The sequence below is a fragment of the Centroberyx affinis genome, unplaced genomic scaffold (genome assembly GCF_046629955.1).
Source record: "Centroberyx affinis isolate AG114_WGS23_722 - 3 ecotype Tasmania unplaced genomic scaffold, CSIRO-AGI_Caff_v1 ptg002685l_1, whole genome shotgun sequence".
Taxonomy (NCBI): domain Eukaryota; kingdom Metazoa; phylum Chordata; class Actinopteri; order Beryciformes; family Berycidae; genus Centroberyx; species Centroberyx affinis.
The window spans coordinates 108115-129807 of NW_027280867.1; the positions used below are offsets into that span (position 1 = coordinate 108115).

The window sequence follows — 21693 nt, forward strand, 5'->3', positions numbered from 1 at the left end:
CTGCATGTCTTTCACCTCAACTTCAACTCTTGGCCCATTCACATGTGTTTTTTTTGTTTCGCGGGCAGTGTGGAAGAATGCAGGGCTGACTTGTGGTGGAGGATTCAGCTGGTGCAATGGTGGTGGGAGGACAGATCTGCTGATAGTCAGACAGATTGACACACTTGGGTTACTGTAGCTCTCCTCGCAGCGTTCCCCCCACTGCATTCCTACTCAGGCAGGGCCAGCGACCCGCTAAAGCCTCTGTGCCCGCCAAGAAAAATTTGTGTAACATGAAATATCAGGCCTCTAGGAAAACGGAAGAAGATTTCCAAGCTTAGCTACGGCATGTGTTAGATATAAAAACACTATCTAGTATATTTAACAACCTTGAACAGACAGTATGAGTCACATTTTGGCTCTCATTGTGGTACTAAAAGCGTCCTTACCTCACACATGTCCTTAGTGCAATGTGAATGTTGCAAGTTGTATTGCAATAAACCATAAACACGCTCTTTGTTCAGCTGAAGCCTAATAAGCCAGATTGTGTTTCCCACAGCTTCAGCACTCTGACAGGGGCCAAATCGGGTCATACCCTCATATACAATTAGGCACAAATGACGACAAGTGTGGGGTGAACTGATGCATCACGCCTCACAGCAGTCTGCAGAACAGTGGATGAGTGGAAGGCTTGATAATATTTCATGGTTCAACTGTGCAGAAGGTGTCCCCAGTAGGTGACCGGGTCAATGGAGAGAATAAGAACAACCTACTTAACAAAAATACAGTACAATTGGGCTATTTTTTTGTTGTTGGGTTTTAATTTGTCATTGTTTTCCTCAGGGAAACATGTACTGCTTTCATTTAGGTCTTCTGTCCCCTTTGGGAGCGCAGCCTACAATTCAGAATGACACAGTACATTGGCAACAAAAAAAGTGAGTATAGAGGCATTCACCACCCTGGAGCTCATTGTGGACTGCAGAAAAACTGCCTGTATTCCTTTGTCGAATATGTCACGACCCTGCGTCTATCTCTCTGTAGCTTTTATGTGATGCAAGGTAACACTGATGTGCACAGAAAAGCTGCAGGGAGACAGAGGGACATAGCTTTACATCTACCGTATAATGGGATAAATAAATACATACGGCAGCTACCTGTCGCACTCGGTCTCACATTATTAATTTACAAAAGCTGAAGTGTATTCATCAGATATTAAAGCCTAGACTAATCAGCTACAGAGTTAATTTGAGCTCCTTTCTAGCCAAGCATCAAAGACTGCAGCGTTTGGTGACACAGGGTTCAGCCAGTCCAGACAGCACACAACTTGAAAAACCACAGTCACACCACTCAGCTCAGAATAAGGAGCTTTCTCACACACGATGGAAAATCCTCTAGACATGACTGCCTAGGAAATGAGCTTGAATACAGTCCTTGAATAATATTTTAGTGGGCGATGGGTGTCTAGCATTGAAATTAGCTTAACATTTCTCCCAGAATGATTTGGATCTAGAATGCTAACATGAATATGCTATTAAATAATTGAATCTGGCGTGAAATAAACAAACTGCCTGTGACCTAAAAAGGGAAGAGAACATCTAGGTTTACACCCTAGCTACAAATCCACTTAAACCGAGCCATGGCAGTAGTACAAATATCCAAAACAATGTTTGACCCCTTACTGGAGCTTTGTATCGTAATCTTATCCAGGGATGCTTGGTTAAAAATTTGGGCTGCCTGAATTTTCTAATAAAAGAAGTATTATTAGGGCTTACAACATAGGCCTAGAATGTTTCACAGAAAAACACTTGGCCAGACACCTTGCAATATAACACTGATAGGAAAAGGTGTCAAAACAGCATGAGGAGGAGGTGCAAGTGTTGATGTTGCCTATGCTATCTAGTGAGATTACCTTCTAGAAACATGAGCCTGGTTATTTTGAGAAACACACAGGCAGTTCAACTTTAAGGCAGGCAGACTCATGAAGAGACGGTAACTTTTTAATGCATTGATCTGTGCATGGCTGTTAAAAAGAACGATTGCTGCAGGAGCTCAAGAAAGGTGAAAACCTTACTATTCTAATTGTCACATATACAGTATGACATACTGTATATATGAGTTGTGTGCTGTAATTTTGTTGACAACTCACCACTCAAACAGTATATCATTGTGTTGGTTTTCACTCTGTGATTTGAAAAAAAAAAAGTCTATTCCATTCCTGATAGCCAATATCTCTCATTCCAAGTGATTGGTTGACTATGCTGCTACTGTGCATTGTCACTGTTCAACCCTTGCATGGAGCCAACTGAGAGCGAGACGGAGAACTGATTAGAAATCTCTGCAGCTGAAAGGTCATGGGACCACCAGAGCATCTAAATCAGAGAAAAATAAAACACCTACATAATGAAATCTTATATGATCAGTCTAGCAGCTGCATTAGATGGTGGCATTCTCACATTAAGACCCTCAATTGTATGCATATGGTCGCTGCAGAAAATAGAGCATGCAGAATCTACAGGTTTATTTTCAGCATTCATCATGGTAATTGCATTGGTTTAGCACAACTATGCTATTTCCATAATAAGTCAATCTGAACCCTACTTCTATTATACTTCATTATTCTATAGGGCTTGAAAACAAATTAATCTCAGCACATTTATTTATCGAACATGCTCTGCTTCATCAGTTTCTGTGTTGCTGTCATAAACAAAGGCCTGTTACTGGTTAATAGTCTTTAACAATTAAGTGCTATTTCTGTGTGAAGACCTTAACGGAAAACAAATGAGTCAGATAACATCTGTGAGACCTAATTTAGCTCTAATGGTTCCAAACATGCAGTTACGTATTGATGTTCCATCTACTCATCCATCCATTCATACTATGCATGACTTACAAAAACAGGACGACACCAGTGTTGGCCATGGCGTACGCCAGTCCCAAGATTCCACTTCCCATGATTGCATTGCCCAAGTTGAAGACTGACATCCCAAAAGAGGTTTTCCCCTCAAACTGATGCCATTGTAACAGAGATGAATAAACAGGTTAGATACAGAGGTATTATATGCAAGCATATACAGTAGGTAAGCTACAATTAAGAAGAGTTTGTTGGCTTTGTTTGAACTTACATCTGTAAAGCGCGTGGTCTTCTTGTCCTCCATGCTTGATAAGAACTCCTGGCTCTCTGCCCGGTTGGCCTCTGTATCCTCAGTTCTGTGGGGACTAACGGGAGAAAACACTCATAAGAACAGGAGGGAACAACACAAGTTACAAAGCCACTCGAGGACAACCCCTGGGTGCATTCGTATCACAAGAGCAAAGCTAAAAATCATGTTACTCTTCTGTCCATCTGCCCTAACATTTACTCATGAGTAATAAGTGAAACAGATAGCACACTGAATTTGAAACACATTTTTTACTCATCATTGGTACATACCTGGCATTCTGGACACTATTGGGAATAACTTCCCTACAAAGCAGTGTAGAGAGACGTCATCCATCACCCAACGAGAGCACAAAGTGGAAAAACAACACCCTCAGTGATATTGTAATAACAGGAAAAATTACAGTGAGGGGACCTTCTGTATGCAAATCAACTGTGTCCTGGACAGATGCATTTTAATAGAAGCATCTATTACATAGAAATAGGTGATAAAGAAAATACTGCAAGTGAACCTGCAAGTGTCCTGATAATTTAGGCATTCAGCTGACTGTCTTAACCAGCATGAATTATAATGAGTGAGCAGGTAGCGGTTCAGTGTCTTGCTCAAGGACACTTGGCGAGGAAAATTTAAGTTAGTGGGCACAATATTGGGATTGTGCCTGGGACCTTCTGGTTATGGGACAGTCACTCTAACCACTAGGCCACCCTGCTGCCCCAGGCTGACAAACAATATCAGCCTCACTATACCCCAAAGTCAAAGTAGCTGCTATACGGTATCTCTCCTCAGTGTCTCTTGGGCTCTGTTTCTTTGGAGGCCTCCCATACTGGTAACCTTTTACTAATTCCTGTGGCTGACCTACATTAAACTGCAGCCAGATACATTATACATTGTGGACAGTCCATCTTGTTTGCTGTGAGCGAGGGCCAGGTCTTTCCCATGAGAAATACAACACGGGCGTTAATGCAAGCTACACATGACACCCATTTTCACTTCATGTGCTGCTAACAAGGCACGCAGCATATAATGTGATGTGACACATGAGAGAAGACATGTGATACCTCCAGTAAGTGGTAGGTTACAGCCACAAGTCAAAGCACCAAGTAACACTGATCACCTCTCTTAAATAATGACAACTAGACAGGATCTTAAAATGAAAGAGTTTCTCAATACTGTGACAGGTTAAAAGTGTGACCATGTAGCAAATGTATGAGTGTGGTGTATATGCTAATAATGAGTATAATTACGACTATACTTACTTCTCAGTGTCCTCTGTAGGTGGTGTTTTGGCTGATGCTGTGGTCTCATCCCCAGGCTCATGGCCTTTCCCATTAGGAATCGCGTTCACCTCAGCAGGGGCAGTTTCCACAGTCTCGGCTGGTTTATCCTCACTCATCTCTGCACTGGTGCCTTGGTGCGTATATGGGGATGTGAGGTTGTGTGTGTTGTGTGAATGTTTTGAAGTGTTCTGTGAGTGAACTCTTTATTTTCCTCCTGGGATCTGTGGCAGAAAAAATATGGGGCAGTTAGCAAAACATTTTAAAATGAAACAGGCTTTTCTATTTTTTTTAAAGAGAGCAGGCAGCCCACCGTTGTTTGTTATGAGTCTTTCTGACAGTGCAGTTAACAGAGACAGGGAAGTACGAAGAGGGAAACACGACAACAAAACATGAGCCAGATTCACACTGTCATCATAGTATGTGGGCAGTTGAGTCTTTTCTAATAATAGCGGGTTAGCAATTCATATAGCTAAGGCTGAGGTTACACTTACAATTAAGAGACAAGTCTGGACGCACAAGCATCGGATTTTGCTCATATTCCTATTGGATCTTCATCAAAACACAATATGAACATGGTCACGACAATATGTGCAAAAAAAGCAATGTAAAGAGATGTGAAAGGGAAAGCAGGAAAATGTAATACACAAGAGAAAAATAACAGCCATTTTCAAGCCAAGTGTGGACATAAAACATAAAGATGTAATCTCATAAAATCCAATATATATTGTGCTTGGCTTATTATATGGGTGGACATCCAATTTATTTTATATTGACCAAATCACCAGAAACAGTCATTTCTTCAAACATTTCTTAGGATTTACATGTAGGCTATTTGCTAAATCATTTTATAGTATGCCACTAGAAACAATGTGTTGTTGTCGCCTTGATCAATTTTCCCATTCACAAAATGGAATGAACGCTAGCATCAGCCATCTAGTCAAATCTTGACACTGAACGCTTTCCGGTTGCTGCCATCAGACGCAACACAAAGCAGCCAATGTAGCACGGTCAACTGACTTTAATGGGAGCATTCACGCGATGGGTGACACCTAATGGCAATGTCTGACGCCCGATGGCTCCAGTGTAGTCTGACTCTAGATAATGTCCATTCCTAAAGATAATGTCCATTCCTAAAAAAACAATAGCACAAGCTTAGTAAAAGTTAAAATGACTATTACTCAATGTTTAATAATTTCCAATCAGAAAGTGACAGACCAGTGTGGTGGCACTAGCAACGTCTTAATTCCTGGGTGCCAACCATAACAGACTTGTGGAAAGATAAATGAGGCATGCCACCGTGAGGCCATTCAAATGAGCCTGTAGCTTCCTTAAAGCCCCATGGGGACGTGACTGAGTTCCAAATCACTTTCTAAGAATGCTAGAGGAGTGGATGACAACAGAGACTACGATGGATAGATGGATCAACACCACAGAATTCCTTGCAGACTTCTTGAACTAATTACGCACCAAAGCTGCCATCCCAACTAGCTATTCAAGACAAAGATCAATGTCAGAACTGTGAAAACATTGATGACATGAGGTTTTCACCCTAATCTTCTATATTTTTGAAGCATGGCTTAATTGGAACTAGCTATGTTCAAATGAAGATTTTGACCCAATTATCCCCAATTACAACCTGTCACAAAACTAGGGATTAGGATGAATATCCTGTGTCAACATTTTTTAACACCATTTTTGTTAAACCCTGATCTTGAAAATTTGACTTGGATGACATCACTGTGCTTGAAGAATAACTGCAAGAAATCTTTTCAGACACACAAACACAAACATTCTCTTTTGACACAAAAACACCAACCACCATTATGTCAGTAGAGTAGTAGAGCTGATAAAGAGTGGCTGTTTCCGGGCGAATCCTATACGTAATTGACACATCAACTGACAGGTATTTTTCTTGTGCTTCCTCTGTGCATGCAACTGTGACACACTGGGCTTTGCCTAAGGCCTCTATATCCTGGGTCTCCTGTTGTGTTTTAGTCGGCCTACTAGTGTGTGGGGCCCTAAAAGGCCTTTGACATGTATCTCCTGGAAGCTGTTGCCCAAGGCCCCCTACCTGGCTGGCCCTGAAAGATCTCATTCGCTATGCTGCGTAAACAGCAGTGAAGGGTAGAAGGGAGAGCAAGTCAGGGGCCTTAGAGGAGGTACACACACAAATAGTGGAACCCCCCACATGGAGATGAAAGGAGAAGAACCAGCTAGGACTAGCTAAGAACCAGTTCTAGCCCTCTTTGTGCCTCCATTTTTCTGCTTGTCACTTTTCTCTTGGTTTCCTCTTTTATTGAGAAGGGTTCAGCATGGCAACAATGCTCAGGGTTTTCTGTACTACCACTCCTGGCAACCACTCAGCTGTCCTTTGCACCCTTGGGCCTCTTCTGCTTCACAGCCTGCCCTTTTAAATGTAGCTTTTTATAAAATTATTTTAAACACCAAACGTAGTTTGAGGTGAATAAGCCCCGTTTTTCATCTAGCAGCCCTCTGAGCCTGTGTTACCAACCACGTTGCTGTGAGCTTAACTGCACAGCCAGGCCTCTCGGTGTCTCTGGCTAAAGCCGGGCAACGTGGTTGGGCAGCAAAGCATAGCGCACAATGGCACATGTTGTGCGGTTTCCTGGGAACGGGTTGGAGAACAGTGGTAGTATTGTGCCAGGCATCATTATACTGCCGGGGCCCCCTTGGCTGTAGTTTGCCAGGCCACTCGAGAGGCTCTAAAGGTATTTCATTGGGCCCTAATTGAAAAGATGCCACCTTGAATTCAGCAGATGCCAGTATCCCGCATTCATACACAGTTGTAGCAGAGATGCTGACGATAGCAACGGTAGAGGCAGGGCCTGTCTCATGGGACAAATCACTAGGAAGGACCACACTGTCACTCACGCAGTCTACAAATCATGAAGAGGCTGGGGGGAGCCACTGGAGAACAAAACGCGATTGGCTGCCTGGTTGCAAGGGTGCCTCTTCAATGGCCTCAAGCAGTGGAGCTTCAACACACCAGACCTGATTGGTCGGAGTCATGGCTCCTACAATCATTGTGTTAAATAACAAAGGCAACACGTGACATCCTTGAAAATAGCTGAGAGTGAAAACACACTCATTCAGCAAGATGTCTTATAAGGACTGCTTTCCAGTCCTCCAAGTTGTGAGCAACAGAAGGTGAAATTAAAAAAGGCAATGTGTGGAAAAAATGCTCCTTTAAAAGTAGGGCAAACTTGTGCCAGGAGGAATACTGATACTGAGATTTATGGCTCAGAGGCCCACATGGCATCAGGTATTATTAGCTATAAAAAGACAAGTATAGCTTGAAATAATATAGATTTAGTTCAAGCCATAAATGCAGTGATAAAGATGTAAGAGTCTGGGGGGGTCAAGTGCTGTATGGGAATAGTTAACATCTAATCTACTGGCACTCACAATTTTCGCTGACATAGATGGACACCTGTCTAATAGGATTGTGACATTTATAATCTGTGTACATCAACTTTCATGAAATTTTGTTTACACAATATATGCCCATTTTCAAATTGGTTTATAGCAACCATGTTTATCCAAATTGACCTGGTTTATAGACCATTTGGGCATTTAGGTCCACTAATGCTATGCTGCAAATTTGGTGCTGATAGGTCAGAAATTGAGAAAGCCATGGGGGAAAAATGTTTTTCAAAAAATGCAGAATGACGAAAATTCAACATGGTGTACTTTGGTGGTCAAACAGGCAAATCTATGGTTTAGAGCATGGATAAGATATGGGTACCGTGCTTTGTGTCAGTCGGATTTATGATGTGTGACATATGGCCTTTAGAATTTGACATGCCACCATAGCGCCCCCTTGGGCAAAAGTACTTGAAACTTGGTACATATGTTTGAAATGCCTTCACAGACAAGGATGCCAAGATTCATACTGATATTACAAAAGCACTTTGATCTAAAAACTATACTATGTTATTATATGATTATTATGTCATAGACCACAGCCATTTTAATCAATCACGACCAGACTTTCTATTTTGTCAAGTGCATAGTCCTAGAGCATGTATACCAAATTTCAGGAAATTTTATAATGCAGATTATGAAATACACATTTTTGTTATTTTTAGGGCCCCTATGCGATGAATATGGATTGTCAACACAGACATGCTTGATGACCTCGGCTGAACATTAGAAATTAGAAATTAGAAAAATGGTCACTGAATTATGGCTGGTTTTACACCTATCTCAACCTCATTGGTTTATACCTGCAATGTTGTTTAATGGAGTTGTATTATAGTCCATTTGCGTATATAACCACTAATGTTATGCTGCAGGTTTGGTGTGGATAGATAAAAAATTTAAAAACCCTTAGGAAAAAAAAAATGTTTTCAGAAAAGGCGAAATGGCAAACAATCCATCATAGAAGACTTGGGTGGTCCCATTAGCAAAGCTGTAGAGCTAGGTCAGCTGAGTACTTGTACAAATCTTTGTGACAATCACATTTACAGTGTGGGAGATATGGTCTTTTAAAGCTTAACATGTTTGAACTTTAATTACAGCGCAACTGTCTGGTGGATTGGGGTCATATTTGTTGAGTAGCAAGCCATCACCATTACCTATCATATTTCATGTCTCTGTCATATAATGTAGAAGAGACTCCTGCACACTGCTTCAGACTTGCAGTTAAAACTTTTAATGCAATGTTCCGGTTGTCAGGCCCTTCATAAGGCATAAATTGAGTGCCTCTGTCATATACCTCCTATATCTCACAGGAAATTGTGAAAACAAAGAAAAAAAGGAAAAGGATAACCAGCACAAAAACAATTGGGTTTCAGCCCTACGGGCCTGAATCCCCAGTATTGCAGAATAAAACATGGTGAAAAGGTTGTGTCCATGAGCAAATGTCCAGAGAGACAAAGCTCAGCCAACAGAACTGAAATCACATGCTCTGTAGTCTGTAGACACTATGTCATACTAAAACACATGTGCAATTGTCTGCATGAGCAATCACCATTTACCCTGATTTCAAAAAGCATTGTTAAGAGAGCAAGGCTTTCTCAACACATGGAGGGAGGTGTACAAGTGCATCAGTGTAATTACTCCATACGAGTTTAAAATCTGTGTGCTGTTAATTTAAGATCTCCACATAAATAACAAGGTGAGTATATTTTCCCAGCTCTGCCTGCAACATTACAGAGCACAGAAAGGCTGACAGGGAGGGAATCAATCTTGCTCTTCAGTCTGATTGTTGCTCTGAATATAAGAGGATGAAGTGGGTGGGTAACTCCAGTAAACCGCATTTTTCTCAATGTGCAATCATTATAGGTCTATGCTTTGAGTGGATAACAATAATAATAATAATAATAATAGATAATAATGGTCAATTTAAAGGTGGGGGATGAGGATAGGAGACAAAATCATCCAATGCAAGAGTTAATGTCACATTGTGATGCTCTTTGTGGGAGTAAATGAGTCTTTTCACAGCTACAGCAGAGGCTGTGTTTATTCAAGCCCTCATCTAAAAACAACCTCAGTTTGCCACCCTCAACCCACTGTGAGCATGTATACGCTTCAGTTCGCCTGCTCTGACGTAAGCGATTCTGCTGAGAGACGTCATCCTACAAGAGGGCAAATAGGGCCAGTTTCACCAATGGCTAAGAGTTCCCCCTGAACCAGTGGTTCCCAACGTGGGGTCTGGGGACCACCAGGGGTCCTTGAGGGGGTTCCAGGGGGTCCCCAGCAAATTGATGAATTGTTAAACTTCAGCATTATTTCATTTACAAGATGTTAACACAATTAGAGAATGTAGAATAATTAGTTTCTCTGTTATCTCTCTATCTCCAATACAGATCATCATGGAATTCTGGACAAAATCATATCTAACAATAAAAATATTCTTAGATTTGGGTCAAATGGGGGTCCGTGGCTCTAATGTGGATTCAATTAGGGGTCCTTGATATGAAAAAGGTTGAGAATAACTGCCCTAAACTGATGCCTGACCCAAAACATCTCTGCATACTGAATACTTTATCCTTACATGTCGACATGCATGTGGTGCTTTGTGTGTTTACAGTTGATTCAATGAATACTCAAACTGGAATACTGCCTCCTCCACCACTACTTTACCACATTCTCATAGGCCTGTAAGCCTAAGCTTCATTAATTGAGTCTCCAGTGTAATTTTCAGAGGCTCTTAATCTCCTGAAGTGCCTTTGGACAATCATCAACTGTGAACATCTTTTTTTACTCACACCCAGGCCAGGGATGGAGTGACAGTAGAGCTCAGCTGCTTCACATGCTATCAAGAAACTACTGGTTAAATCCTTCAAATCACCCACAGCATCATCACACATACAAATCATTTGAAAGGCAGCACAGCTGTCTCACCAGACATCAATACTAAAAACAAAAATCAAAAGAAAAACTCAGAGTTTTTATATGAGCTGCTAAAAAGTATTTTTTTTCAGTAGCTGTGCTGAAAAACAGACTGACAGTGAGCGTCAAAAGCAAATACCTCATCCTCCCTTTCTGTCCATGAACAGAGAGAAATTTCCTGCAGATTAAGAGATTACACATTTCCACAATTTCACTGATGAGCAGCTAATAGAGAGGCCTCCTTCAAAGAACATTTTTATCGTAAAACAGTGGGCTGAGTCTTGGGACCCCTGACAGCCTTTCAGCCCCCAAGATGACAGACCGGATCAGATTAGGGCTCATCTCGCTCCTGGAGGAAATCGGGATCAACCCTCTCATGTCACTCCGTACACTCTTGCTCCTGTACAAAAATAGCTACAGAAGAGTGAATAGCCTTGCTGTACCCCCGCATCATGTCACACACAAACCTGTGTTTAAGTGCTGCTGCATGTGCCACTGAACACAGCAGCTGCCTGAAATAAGCATGCCCAGTAAACATTCAGGGAAGACGCTGCTAAACACTGTGGAAGAGTCGAACAACCATCTGTCTGTATTCTGGTTCTTCACACAAGGGCACACATGCATATACAAACACAAATACACACATACACACACACACATATAGTGTAATCACAGGAAAATATGGCGATTTTGTTAAATGAATGAAAATTATTGTTAAATGAATGAAAATGAACAGCTAGCGGCAAAGAATAAAGCTACAGCCATGACACAAATGTGTAATTGAGAGAAGTATGGAATTACACTTGCTGCAAAACCAAGCATGAGGCATTAGCACTGAGTGAGTTTTTCTGTTTTTGTGAAATCTGCGCAATTTGGTTTCTGCTTTAACAGGAATACCACTGCACTTCAGATTCCAAACATGCTATTTTTTTATGATCAATGACAAAACCTCCCTGTATTTGTAAAACCTTCCCTACTGTCTCACGTAACTCAAAACAAGAGTAAAAAATGTATCCTGCCCACTAATCTGTGATGTACAGCTCTATAGAGAATGTCTTGGGAAACATGGTAAAGGTGAATGTAACCCATTATCATTTTTTGAGGATAAGGAAATGGCATACATTTTTTGCTTTGACAGTATTACTTAAGTATGAAGCTCATTCGGATGTAAAGTTTGAGACAGATATTGTAAGAGTCCACTTAACGTAACCGGAGTAAGACATCATAGGTCAAGAGTCTTGCTTCTCTGGTGAGTAGCTGTGAGCGTTGCTTCTGTTCTCAAATAATACTGAACTTTTTTGTGTTTTTTTGTGTCTACCTTAGGAAGAAGCGTAACATGAATTCTTAAATTGAGGCGTATTCTCCTTTAACCGTTCTCAAGTCTCTCTCCCTCATCAGACACGACTCGCCTCTCTTTCCTGTGTTTCCTCACAGTGTTGCCCTTCATCACTAATAGTATTCCTCACATTCTCGATCTCTTTGATTTTCAGTGCCAGTGTCAATTCTCTCACTCTCTCTCACTCTCTCTCTCTCTGTTTGCTGCAGGCCTTGAGTGCCAGTGTGATTAGCCAGCAGGGTGAGTAGGAGATTAACTCCCGACTCAGAGATTTGTATGTCAGCTTCTGAGATGCTCCTCATCTCTGAGTTTCCCTAAGCTGTTGTGAGAAACACACGTCAGAAACTATGAAATGATGCAGGGGGTGGTATCTGCTTGGCAACGCATTTAAATATCCACTATCAGGTGGAAGGTATTATCTCCCACAGCAAGTCAAGTGTTTATCATACAGTGTCTCTAATCAGGATTATACTGTGTGTTGAGAGTAGGGGGGAAAAAAAGATTACAATGATTTGCCCTCCAATCTCCTTTGATGATTTCGTAACCTACATTTCTTTACAAATGGACAGATACTGGTGCATACCAGTATGAAGTGGGGAATTGCATGGCATATTGTGAATAAAACAATGATGTGGCATCAGAAACACGTCACCGCATACTGTACTTTCCCATTTGCACTCTCAAATATGCGCACGTATAAACAATTGTCTATAGTTAACCATACAGTAATCCATACAGTATTTTGAATGACACACACATAGGACGAAGCTATAGAAGCAGGCCATTCAGTGCTTTTTGTGCACGTTTGGTTATTTACTCATCACAAACAATCTGATCAGCAAGTATAAAGATATGTTGTGTTTCACAAAGAGTGCCTACAAAAGGCAAATATTTCATGGATTGAGAGCCTATTTAAGAATACTACTCTTGATTGAAGATAGTGGGAGAGATATTGACATGACAGGGCAAATCATCATTCATCCCTATTCCATCTTCTGTGACCTGTTTTGTGACTCAATTTTCATTTCCTCTATGAGAGTGAGAGAGAGGCCAAGAGTCAGTCCACTGTTTTTGTCGGCCGGAGCTGACCAGCTGGCTGCGGCCCGTGGATTAAGGGTGTCTGGGCTGCAGTGCGGGGCTTGGCCAGGACAAATGGGGTGTGAGGCAGAGTGGATTGTCTTTGGTGTCTCGTGACATGCCTGCGTGGGAGCTCCAGCCTGGTGACTCACTGAAAATGTGATTTATTTATAGAACAACACATCACATCCTGTCACTCTGGCTCAACTCTCACACTGGACACCCCACAGATAGGAGGGGACAGTGCAGCAGCAACACGACCACACAAACAAATGCACAGAATAGGACTCAAAACAATGCAGACAAGAGGACAGGTGATGGGCACAAAGAGGTACGAGGATGAGGATTAGGATATAGGCATAGGCCTACGACCCAAGACAAGAAGTGAATGGTGAGATGTAGGGAAAAGTAGGCCTAAACAAGAAAGAGTGTAAGGAAGCGACTGAATATTGCAATGTCATTGCAGGTATGAGCTAGAAGCTGGGGGGCTGCAGTCTGGACAAGAATAGTGTGAGAAACAAACAATAGATAAAAATTCAGAGGTTCTAGAGAAATGGCATGGTTATTCAAGGGATCATCAGGATAAACACATGTGGTGTGGAAACAAACACAGTTCAAGGCAAGGATGCTAACGGGGATATTGCTCTAGTAGTGCAAAGCATCTTAAAAGATGATTGATTAAACAAGAACAGATTCTGTCCTGTCCTGCAGCACATTTGTTGTGACATTAATCATCAGTTTATTTGAATGTGATGTCAGCTCTCTGGCTCCCTAGCTGATGAGCTGCTTTCGTCTCCTCTATGGAGAATATAGTTACACTGGTGGGCTTGCTAGGTAAAGTTAGCAACTGAATTGTTAACAAGCATTGTTTATAACACATTACATATAAACACTGCTCATACAACATGTTTTATTACAACATTCCAGCGTATGTGTTGTCTTATGATTATAAAAAAGATGTAGCTATGCATCCCCATAAATCATTGTATTGCAGCAGACCATGCCAGGGAATCAGTGAAGATCCCAGAAGTACACTCTGTGAAAAATCACAGCTAAGCTGTGAAGCTGTATAGTTAAAGTTAGATTTTCACAACAATAAAACTTTCACTTATTTTTTATTAATTAGATACAACTCAATAAAGAACAGTGTTGTTTTGTAGAGAATGATTTTCACCAGATTGTTTGATAGTGCCCAGATAGAGAGACATTTTAGCCTGATTGCCTGATCTGATTTAGGTCCTAGGCTCTTGGCCAAACCAGCAAGATGTGGGATGAATGCGGTTGTGTGTTTTTTTTTCCTTTTTCTTATAAACATCCACACATACATAAATATGTGTTTACCCATACAACATGTTCTCCCCACTTGAACAAGGTCAAAGTGATAAATAGTGGCTCAGATAGTGGCATCCGAGTGGCAGTAGCCTAAATGAGGCTAAAGGAGCTTGGGGCCAGAGGGTCACTAGTTAGAACCCCCAGAAAAATCTTGGCCGGGATGAAAAAGCTGGGGAAAAAACAAAAAACTCTCCTACCTCATCTACTGTTGAGGTATATTTGAGCAAGCCACCAACTGCTGCTGTGGAATTGCTTAGTGGCTGTGTGAACAAGACTGTGATTATGCTGCTCAGCTCCCTGGTGTGACCATGTGCAGCATTCAACCCCTCCCCAACACCCCCAAGCTATTGCTTTTTTCAGTGAACTTGCCTGATTAGACAAGGTAAATTTGGAAGGTGAAGATGATGAAACAGATTTTCTGGTGGAAATATCATTTTTGTCTTGCCTGATGACACAGATCACCTGCTAAAGTTGTCCCCTTAACACATGGAGTTGTTATCCCTGATACATGAGGACACCTGGGCAGTTAGCCACTACAGGGATAGTTAAACGTGTTGACATAGCTGAGGTGACACAGAGACACCCCCTCTCCCTCCTCTATCTCTCTCTCTCATACACACACAGGTTGATTTTACATCTAAATTACACAGCAAAGCTCGAGATTACATAAGGGATTAGGCTATTGTCAAAGAAGATTGAAGATACTCCTGCTATCATGTTCTGTGTAATTCAGTCAGATGGTAAACTACGGAAGAAAATAAGAAAAATCTACACTGTAAAAAATGTTCTTTGAAATAATCTTACTGAAGTCTATGGTCGTTCAGTCAACTAATAAAAATAATCCCCAGTTTTGACATCATAATTGCTTTATAAATTGTCAGAATTACGGGATTGATTATACATGACAATGTGTGTGTTAAATAATTTTGGTGGTTCATGTGGAGGTGGGTGTAGATTGCCTCTGCAGAGTCCAGTAATCAAATACCATCACCCAGGTGAATACTCCAGGAATGTGTGCAGAGCGCACTTCAAATAACCGGATATCTCTGGTACAACTGTTAAATCACTGTTCTAAGTTAATGAACTAGCAAGGTTTAAACATTCCATTTCAGCCATAATCTGGCATGTCTCGATTAAATGAGTTTCTATACACTAAAGTCAAGTTCATTTATTTATATAGCCCTTCATCACAAGCATGTCTCAAAATTAGCAATCATAGCTCATGAAAACAGCACCTGGCCCTGTGTCTAAGGAGATTTAATAAGCAAAAAGTTATTCCAGGTTTAAGATGTCAAGAGATTTGACATCTTAAAGAAAGAGACTTTTCAAAACAACTGGTGGGTACCTAGGCCTGTTCAGTCATTCTCGAAGGTGTCACCCCCAAACAATACCTTTTGTTTTTTACCTCAAGGTGGATATATTGGACTATATATTCCAAAATGTTTCCTTTAGATTATCCTACCCCTGTTCTGTGACATGCTAACAATTAGCTTTCCTCCATTATCTGCACTGGCAACAATCTCCCCCAGCAAGGTTTCCGAGAAATATCCCTGAATTTAACATAAGATTTTTTTACAGTGTATGCTTTGGTAAGATGCCACTTAATCCTCGGAGAGGACTCGTGAAGGAAAAACTTGCTCTAGTTTAAACCAATGTCTGAAGCAGTCTGAAGTTCATGCATTGCATGTATTTTTACTGACAGTATTTGAGGATAATTCCCATTTTTTTCATAGACAAACTGGTTAAGAAGAGTGGGTGACCTAAGAACCAACCAGAACTGGAATGCATGGTTTGGTTCACCGGTCAATCACTTCACCACTACGTCAAGTAAACTGAGCCACCACTAAGGTGGTGTGACTAAAGGATCAGAAAGGGAACCATGACATATTCCAAAATCATCCTCATTTAGTATATAACAAACTGTTGCTTTAATATTATTTGATGGAGAGAGTTACTGTGTGCAACATGCCATTGCCCCTATGACTCACATTCACTTAGCATCAGCAATGGCTGATGCTAAGTGAAGTAAGTAAGCAAATATCAATCCATACACTCCACTTTCATATGGGCAATAGACTGCACTCAGGCTAAAGCGACAAATTAATATTACATTATCATTACATTAAGCTTTAAGTGTGAAACACCATTTTGTTCAGAAACTGCATGACACTTTGGACTAGACATCTAATAGGTCTATCTAAGCTCTAGCTTTTACAAGAGATTGCTTACCTAGCTAGTTAGACTTGGCAGAGCTTGTTTTCTCCTCTAGAGAGCCAGCTGTGGTTAGTTTCCACCGTGACTCCAAGTGCAGCACGAAGCAGCTTGTCTGGGGGCAGGACACTGAACATAAAGGACAGCATTGACACAGCCAAGGACAGGGTGCTATGAGGAAACCTTACGCTCCTTGGTATGTATGTTACTGTTGACAATGGGAGAAAGCGTCATCAGCTAACAGGCCTTCCATCCAGACAGTCCTCCCTCACCACCACACCACTCAATGCCAGCATAGAGTAGCACCCTCTCCTGGTGGCTGCACCCCCTCTCTCTCATCCCCATCACATGGGGAGAGAAAAAGAGAGAGAGCATCATGGGGGCAAATGCAATCATTCAGCTGGAAATACAATTCACGCAGTGCATGGCCACCATGTAGCACTGCTGACTTCATCACATGCCACAGCACCATGAAAGTCCAAATCCCAATCCACTGACAGAGAACTCCTGACCACAGCAGGCGTACTGTGTAATCAGATCAATGTAAGGATTAAGTATAAAACCCCCATCCTAAGAACTGCATTGAGTACAATAGAGTCAATGCAGTCATACAGTACCACGGATAAGAAGTCAAAATACAGCTAGCTAAGGCTTAATGTACTCAGAATTTGGGGTGGCAGGGTGGCCTAGTGGGTAGACACTGTCCTTCATCTGCCCTGCTGAAGTGTCCTTGAGCAAGATACAATCCCTACCAGCTCCAAGGGTGCTATCCTGTAGCTGACCCATTACTCTGACCTCCTTGTTAAGTGGGCAAGTGAAAAGAGAATTTCCCTATGGGGATCAATTAAATATCACATTATTATCGTGTATGCAGTCACACCCTGGCAATACAGGACATGTAGGCCTATTTAAACCAATAGAAAGCTTGCAATCCCAAACAGCTATCCCAGCTAGACGTAGATTTGTGCCTCTCCTCACTCCATTGCTGATTATTAAACAGAATAGGGTTGTGAATATAATAATTTTCCCCTACTTAGAGCTCATCCTGTGACTAGCCAACAGGCTTGCACTTATACACTTATAAGTGGTGTGACCTTATGCCAGCTGCACTTCATCAGTGATATACCTCAAGCATTTCCTCAGATACTTTAAATCTTCCATGAACCAGTTTGCACTCTCAGATGTAGAAATACTGAACAAGTGACATGACTAGTGACAAACACATGTTCCTTCTGCTATGCGTTGCCCTCAACGGGATAGACAAAGCTGAAGGCTACAATGTACTTTATTGAAGCTAAGGATTAGATGGAAACTGAAGGTCTACAGTATGGATGATTCAAAGTCTACCTTTTTTGAACCAGACATGAGCAACGTCAACTTCCCATGGCAGCAATTAGCTACATAGCCTCGGCCAAATAATGAGATTACAGGTTGGTAAAGGACAGATTTAAAAAGATCTATATGTGGACACAAAGCAGTGCAAGCATTTATCAAAATGTCTAAACTTTTGACTTTTTTGCATTTGAAACATTGGCTGTTTTACCAGATAGAGGAACAGGTTAAGCAAAGGTTTCCAATTAACCTTTTTAGAGACCAAAAGTAAATCCCTGCAAAACCTCAAGACCAGACAGACGCTCATATTCCATCATAGTCTAATACTGTGGACGAAGTCATAGTAGGGGAGTTTGTTTTTCTTACAGTAGGTTACATTGCATTCTAAGACTGAACAATTCGCTTTATGTTTTCTTTTCATTCCTGCACAGCTAAACCAACACCTGCAGGCAGGATAGGGGTATATACTGTATAACAAATGGACACAGGACTTTGATCAAATTAAATAAGAACTGAGTGAATCCCTGTGCCCAACTGCATTAATTCTTACACAACTACAGTGAAGAAAACAGTAGCTAGGAGAAGAAGGTATCAACAGTCCTGAGCCACTAAACTGGGATTCAAAGAGAGCAGGGGAATCTATGCTGAAGAGATCATTAAGATTTTGAGCAACTTTTTAGCAACTTTGTTATTAGCTAGATATAACTGCTAAAAAAAAATGTATTCCTTGATTTTAATCATTTTGACACTGTAAGACGAAACCATTCACAATCTGGAGTGACTGAGTGGACTAAGGCATTTTACCATGTACTGACATGGTTATGGGTTTGAATCAGAGCCATGACCTTTGTTGCATGGCAACCACCACCCCCCACACACACACATACATACACACTCTCTCTCTCTTTCCCACCTTTCCCGTCACTCTATATTGTATATTATCTAATCAAGCTGAAAGGACATGACATTAATGTTAAAAGTCTATTGTCAATCTCCACAACAATCCTCACTTACCCATGGGTGGATGCACACCCAACCACATGCACAACACACGCTGCACACACACACACAAATACACTTTCACACACATGAGCACAGGCGTTATCCTCACACACCTGATCAAAAGATCAGAGTGCAAAATGCCGGCTGAGACAAGGTCAGTCTGCTCAGAGTGTGATTTGAATCTGGAGTGGGGTAGAGGAGGCACACGGCTGCCTGACAAGCCAGTGGACTCCGTCAAATATAGCAGCAGCGGCAGAGCGGGCCGGACATGAGCTCTCGCCCGCTCCAGCCTGTCAAGTCCAGCAGTCACAGTCTCACCTGCTGCTCTCAAGCCGTCAGAAGGGTCTCAGCTTGGCAGAGTGTGAGACTCGGGCCGTTGCCTGTTGCAGGTGTTGCCAGAAGCCATGCCACATTTGGAGTTTCATCCACTGTATGAGATTGTCCTTGCTGGCTAGATAATAAGATTAGGTAAATGACAACCCACCCACACACTCAGACACCCTTGAAGGATTGCTTTATAATTAATGCTTGGGACATTCCCTCTTCAATGATGATATGCACATCACAAGACTGGTTAACGATGTGCTTGTTTGAAAATTCAATACTTAAATGCATTGCCACAAAGGGATTTACTTAAATGCATTGCCACAAATAGGCAGTCAGAAAAAATAATATATAAGTGCTTCATGGTAGCGCTTCCTGCCGCCAGTAATGTCAGACACTGAACTGCTTTTGAAAGCGGCTTGGCCCTCTTCCTAGCCAGACTTGCCATCTGACCAACAGCCTGGGTACATGGCCCACAGTCTAGGCTAGATCACCAAATATGAAGACCAGCTGGCACCTGTAGCCAAGCTGTGAAGTGGTGTGAGCCAGCTGTGGATGCTTCAGCAGCATTAACATAAAAATATGACATGCAATCTGAAAATTAAGCCTGATATTGTGCAGCTGCAGGACGCCAGCTCAGTAGCAGCCCAGTTACTAGATGCCTCAAACACTCATTGCTGAAACAGTGACATTTCATGAGTGCCACAGCCACAGTGAAATTTTAAAACGTTGGCTGGGGTGCAAATGTGCCAGTTTGGTTCGTAGCGTACAATGACTGTAAGCAAATGTATGAAAATCATGGGGTCCAGGAATCCCCAGGGGTCCTGGAAGGGCTGCCAGAGGGTCCTCCACGTCCAACTATAATTTCACTATTATTTCATTTGAAGATATGACAGTGACATAATGACCGAGCGTGGCTGTTATGATAAGAGGCTTCACTCTGCAAAATGTTATCTCCCCGACTACTGTGTAAACATTTGTCCAGCTCTGTGATCATATCTACCGATGAAAATCTTCTCACATGGGCTCCGTGGGGGGGGGGGGGGGGGGATCTTTTCAAATGGGGTCCGTGGCCTAAAGTGCATCTTAAAGGAAAGCTGGAATGGATGTGAAAACGTGAAAATATTAGAGAACCCTGCTATTCAGAAAACATGTGCTGCACGTTTCTAATGTCACCTCTCATCTCCGGCAGGTTACCTTGCGACAGTGGTACATGGCGCGCGCTTGACTGGAACCGTGTTACCTTGACTCGACTTTTGCTTTCCATAAAGTGGCGTTTTGTAAATGCTACATGCTGGCATGCAAGCTAGCTAGCTGGTATCGTATATTTATTTGAACCTTTGTTTCGTTTTTTTATTAAAATGATACAATTTGGGTCACCTGTGAAAAATGTGCATATAAAGTTTAAATATGGCTACAGGTGAGATTACATGTCAACGCGAAAAGACCAGCCATTCATTGAATAAATATAATACGCCGCAAATTCTCAGTGCCTTACCAGAGAACTATGGTTAAGTAGGCTGTCCTCAAACTCCAAATATTTCCACACAGATCTAGCCTCCGCTGGCCGGCTCTGCCTCAACCAGTCTTGTCTCGTCTTGTCTCGCTCCCACTAGATCCGTACGTGTTCCCTCCAAATTGCGTTAATGTCATATGTTCCTCCGTAAATTGTCCTCATAATCTCTTCAAAGTGGGATGTGGAGAGGGTCCTGGTTCCGCCTACCGCACGCAGCGACTCCAGTCAATCTATTCTTGTGTACAGTGCCAGAGCGCGCAGGGATACGAGCCCCGTATTTGGCACGCGCCTTTTTAAGCGTTTAGAAATGGGCTTGCACTAGATTTATTATCTGCGTTCCGTTATTATGTCGTTGTGTCTGCTTCGTTGACGTGACACAAAATTAACTACCGTTTCACGTGGTGGTGGCGGGGTATTTTTCGTGTGCATGGATTTATCGTCGTGCCTGCGCGCGCCTCAAAAACAATGACATTGGCTCAGACAGTGAGTGGACCACAGAGGACAACAACACAGACCAAGCATTGCGATTCTCAGATGCCATATGTGATGCTTTCGATGGTTTTCTCCTCCGTTAGTTCCAGAAATATACAGGCCTGCGGTTATCGATTCAAATTCACGAATCTAATCTTTTTTTTTTTTGTGGCACGTAACCAACAACGAAAACAGCTGCCTGTGCCATGTGTCCAAAGCCCACTCTTGCTTACGCACAAAGGATACGCACACCCCATTTCTAGGTCATTGGCGGTAGCGCGTTTTGATATCACACCGCTCCGGGGATTTGTCTCTCTCTTT

At 42.0% G+C, this 21693-nt stretch overlaps 1 protein-coding gene across 1 annotated transcript in view; it reads right to left on the minus strand.

Moving 5' to 3' along the window:
• Positions 1-21020, minus strand: part of LOC139657433 (sodium-coupled neutral amino acid transporter 3-like) — a 32943-nt gene extending 11923 nt beyond the window's left edge. Inside the window, exons 1-5 of the mRNA XM_071535267.1 lie at positions 20884-21020; positions 4394-4635; positions 3410-3442; positions 3102-3195; positions 2870-2985 (exon numbers count right to left, since the gene is read on the minus strand). Coding sequence (XP_071391368.1) covers positions 2870-2985; positions 3102-3195; positions 3410-3442; positions 4394-4530 — 380 coding nt within the window. The 5' untranslated portion in view covers positions 4531-4635; positions 20884-21020. The remainder of the gene's footprint in view (positions 1-2869; positions 2986-3101; positions 3196-3409; positions 3443-4393; positions 4636-20883) is intronic.
• Between the last annotated feature and the right edge of the window lie 673 nt (positions 21021-21693).